Source organism: Borostomias antarcticus, assembly GCF_949987555.1.
Source record: "Borostomias antarcticus genome assembly, chromosome: 12".
Taxonomy (NCBI): domain Eukaryota; kingdom Metazoa; phylum Chordata; class Actinopteri; order Stomiiformes; family Stomiidae; genus Borostomias; species Borostomias antarcticus.
Genome location: NC_140245.1, coordinates 26,427,458 through 26,431,675, shown reverse-complemented (window position 1 = coordinate 26,431,675; position 4,218 = coordinate 26,427,458). Strand labels below are relative to the sequence as shown.

Genomic DNA, 4,218 nt, shown 5'->3' with positions numbered 1-4,218 from the left:
AGCCGGGATTCGAACCGCCGATCATTGGAACCTACGGTCATTGTACGACCCGCTCTACCTCCTGAGCTACAGCCGCCCCAATAGCCAGTAAACGATCTTAGAATAAACACAGATGCCAAAAAGCTCTCAGTCCTTGTACTTTTAGGTTCATCTGACACTGTAGACCATGATATCTGATAGGGTGATTACAGTTTTTTTGCTTCCCTCTGGAATATGTAGGGGTCGGTCGTATGCCCTCCTCCCTTGTTCTCTGTAAAGCGCATTGTGTTGCCTCTGGGTATGAAATGCGCTATACAAATAAAGCTTTGATTGATTGATTGATTGAGAGGAGAAGAGAAGGGAGGAGAAGAGAGGGGGGGAGAAGAGAGGAGAGGAGAAGAGAGGGGGGGAAGAGAGGAGAGGAGAAGAGAGGAGAAGAGAGAAGAGAGGGGAAGAGAGGAGAAGAGAGGAGAAGAGAAGAGGAGAGGAGAAGAGAGAAGAGAAGAGAGGGGAAGAGAGGAGAAGAGAGGAGAAGAGAAGAGGAGAGGAGAAGAGAGAAGAGAAGAGGGGAAGAGAGGAGAAGAGAGGAGAGGAGAAGAGAGGGGAGGAGAAGAGGAGAGAGGAGTGGGGAACAGAAGAGAAAAGAGGAGGAACAAGGAGAGGAGAAGAGAGGAGAAGGCTGACCCCCAGAACAGAGCAAGCCTGACCCCCAGAACAGAGCCATGCTGACCCCCAGAACAGAGCCAGGCTGACCCCCAGAACAGAGCCAGGCTGACCCCCAGAACAGAACCAGACTGACCTCTAGAACAGAGCCAGGCTGACCCCCAGAACAGAACCAGACTGACCTCTAGAACAGAGCCAGGCTGACCCCCAGAACAGAACCAGACTGACCTCTAGAACAGAGCCAGGCTGACCCCCAGAACAGAGCCAGGCTGACCCCCAGAACAGAGCCAGCCTGACCCCCAGGACAGAGCAAGGCTGACCCCCAGAACAGAGCAAGGCTGACCCCCAGAACAGAGCAAGGCTGACCCCCAGAACAGAGCCAGGCTGACCCCCAGAACAGAGCAAGGCTGACCCCCAGAACAGAGCCAGGCTGACCCCCAGAACAGAACCAGACTGACCCCCAGAACAGAGCCAGGCTGACCCCCAGGACAGAGCTCGCCCTCCCGATCAGCTTGTCCATCCTGTTAGCGTCCGCGGCTTCGATACCGCTAGCCCAGCCCACCACCGCCGAGAAGATGGCTGATATGAATCCTCTGACGGGCTGGAATCAATCAACTCTCAGTGTGCGTTCCAACTGGGAGTTTCCCCTAACTCAGTTGCTTACATTGGAACGATTCCAAATGTAAATGATCCGTTTCCTGTGCCCCATTACTGTACATCTGAAATAACGTCACCACAGTGATAAAGTCTCTTAGACAGGCATCATCCCCGTCTTCATTTAAGGTGTTAAACGTTAGCAGTGAGGTTCACATGTCTCTGACACGTGATGACGTGACACACGTGTGTAGGTACATGTTAAGAAAAACATCAGACAAACTTTATTGGTTGCCAGTTTCACTAGAGGTACTACATTAGAAAATTATTGTTACAACAGGCCATTGTGCACGAAGACACGAAAGTGGATCAACGATTAGCAGTTCCCGCGTCTATGAAAACAAGTCTCACACCTTTCTGTCCCTTCATGAGCCCTGTACTACACACTGTACATAGTTTACACGTTCTTCTCCTTACCAGCCACCGTACCAAGTAAGAACTTACCAGCCACCGTACCAAGTAAGAACTTACCAGCCACCGTACCAAGTAAGAACTTACCAGCCACCGTACCAAGTAAGAACTTACCAGCCACCGTACCAAGTAAGAACTTACCAGCCACCGTACCAAGTAAGAACTTACCAGCCACCGTACCAAGTAAGAACTTACCAGCCACCGTACCAAGTAAGAACTTACCAGCCACCGTACCAAGTAAGAACTTACCAGCCACCGTACCAAGTAAGAACCAAACAACGTCATCAACAACTACGATTTAAAGATGTATTTCTGTAGTTAAAATCTCTTTATCTTGTGGAGAAAATTCAAAATGTTAACAATTTAAAAGAAAAGAGAAAGCTATTCCTCATTTATTATGATAAAAACAAAAAAAGATACAAATGTAAAATGGCATATGACAGGCTGGCTAGTTAACCTATGAAGAGAAGTTTTTACTGCAATATGTAAACGTGGTAAGGCGTATTAGCCTGTTACTTTCCTCTGTCCAGATAACTCACGTACTGAAGAGGATATGTACATGCATCCATATGTACATGCATCCATATCCATTGAGCTTTAAACTGAAGCCAATTCAAGCATTATGCAGCCATCAAATTTGAGGATGACTCATTATCTTAGGGGAAAACAACTTTTGGATTGCACGACAACCGAACAAGTGCATGAATAGTCTACATTCTTCATCAAAACAGAATCTTCACAATACTGTACTTTCTCCACATTCAACACAACACAACAGAATCACAACGACAACAACAGCAACCTTATAGTTCCACGGAACTGCTTCAGCTAACCAACATAAGTCATCGAAGAAACCATAGAATGTGAACCAATCCGTGGATTGAAAATAATCTTAATAATCTCCATCGTAGGGCTGTGTAGATTATCTCTCTCTGCATTAAAAAGAAGTGAGCAACACAGATTACACAGAGCATTACGGTAACCAATCCAGTGACTCAACAAAATGGATTGAGCGTTTTTACATTGTGCACTGATAAAGTTCTGCCAGTATTTTGGTCCAAAACGGAACTATTCAACCACAAAATCAAAACACATTTGAGCCTGAGTAAAAAGTCCCATCACAGACCTACAGTAGAAGGCAGTCTGTGAACGACGGAGGCGCGTCGTGTTTGATCTCCCATAGTGGCGTTGTTCCTCTGACATATATTTACTAAGCATTTGTAAAAGATGTACAGTAAAGTCTGCACCAGTACCCCAGATAGCAAGCGGATCTGGGCCATATACAGGCCAGATCTGGCCCTTGAGGCTTAGTTCCGGCCCATATATGGCCCAGAATCATTACACATCCGCTTGCTATCTGGGACTTATACAACGGGATGTCAATAACAGCACGTGGTCCAAATAATTAAAGGTTTACGTCAAGAGAATGTGAGCTTCATGGTTTCAAGTTTTATCAAATATTTTCTACTGAAGAAACTCCGGTGCATCTAAAACCAAACGCTTCTTGATTTGGGACACCGCAGAGGAAGAGGAGGAGGAACAGGAAGTGGTTAGTGCTTCCTGTCAGTGAAGTGCAGGTTGATGGGTGCGGCGGGGCAGAGCAGGCCGTGGGTCTTCGCCTTGACCTCGCCGCCGAGCGGAGACACACCGATATGGAAATTCTGGATGAGCTGAAAGACAAGGAAGCGCACTAACTCAAATATTGCTACTGCGTGTGTGTGTGTGTGTGTGTGTGTGCGTGGATGCTTGTGTGCGTGGATGTGTGTGTGTGTGTGTGTGTGCTGGTACAGTAAGTGTGTGTCACATGTTTCCTACCCGTGTGAGCGCCAGGTGCATCTCCAGCTCAGCTATCCTCCGGCCGACGCAGCTCCGAATGCCGTAGCCGAACGGGATGGAGCCGAAGTTGTCCACGCGGTCGGTGTGGTCCCTCCGGATCCAGCGCTCCGGACGGAAGTCCTCAGCAGAGGGGAAGCTCTCCTCGTCCAGAGAGGTGGAGTAGTGACACAAGGCCAGCTGAGTCTGGAGGAAGAGGAGAGGAGAGGAGAGGAGAGGAGAGGAGAGGAGAGGAGAGGAGAGGAGAGGAGAGGAGAGGAGAGGAGAGGAGAGGAGAGGAGAGGAGAGGAGAGGCGGAGAGGGGAGAAAAAGAAAGGGGAGGAGAGGAGAGGGAAAGAGGAGTGGGGAACAGAAGAGAAAAGAGGAGAAACAAGGAGAGGAGAAGAGAGCAGAAGAAAGGAGAGGGAAAGAGAACAGAGGAGAGAGGAAGAGAGGAGAGGAGAGGAGAGGAGAGGAGAGGAGAGGAGAGGAGAGGAGAGGAGAGGAGAGGAGAGGGGAAGGGAAGGGAAGGGAAGGGAAGGGAAGGGAAGGGAAGGGAAGAGAAGAGGAGAGGAGAGGAGAGGAGAGGAGAGGAGAGGAGAGGAGAGGAGAGGAGAGGAGAGGAGAGGAGAGGAGAGGAGAGGAGAGGAGAGGAGAGGAGAGAAGAGAAGAGAAGAGAAGAGAAGAGAGAAGAGAAGA

At 48.9% G+C, this 4,218-nt stretch overlaps 1 protein-coding gene across 1 annotated transcript in view; it reads right to left on the bottom strand.

Annotated features, from left to right (window-relative positions):
• Positions 1–3,257: 3,257 nt before the first annotated feature.
• cyp27c1 (cytochrome P450, family 27, subfamily C, polypeptide 1) overlaps positions 3,258–4,218 on the bottom strand; it is a gene marked incomplete at both ends in the record, with an annotated part of 7,970 nt that continues 7,009 nt past the window's right edge. The window contains 2 exons of the mRNA XM_084446551.1: positions 3,258–3,377; positions 3,523–3,726. Of these exons, the coding sequence (XP_084302677.1) occupies positions 3,258–3,377; positions 3,523–3,726 (324 nt within the window). The remainder of the gene's footprint in view (positions 3,378–3,522; positions 3,727–4,218) is intronic.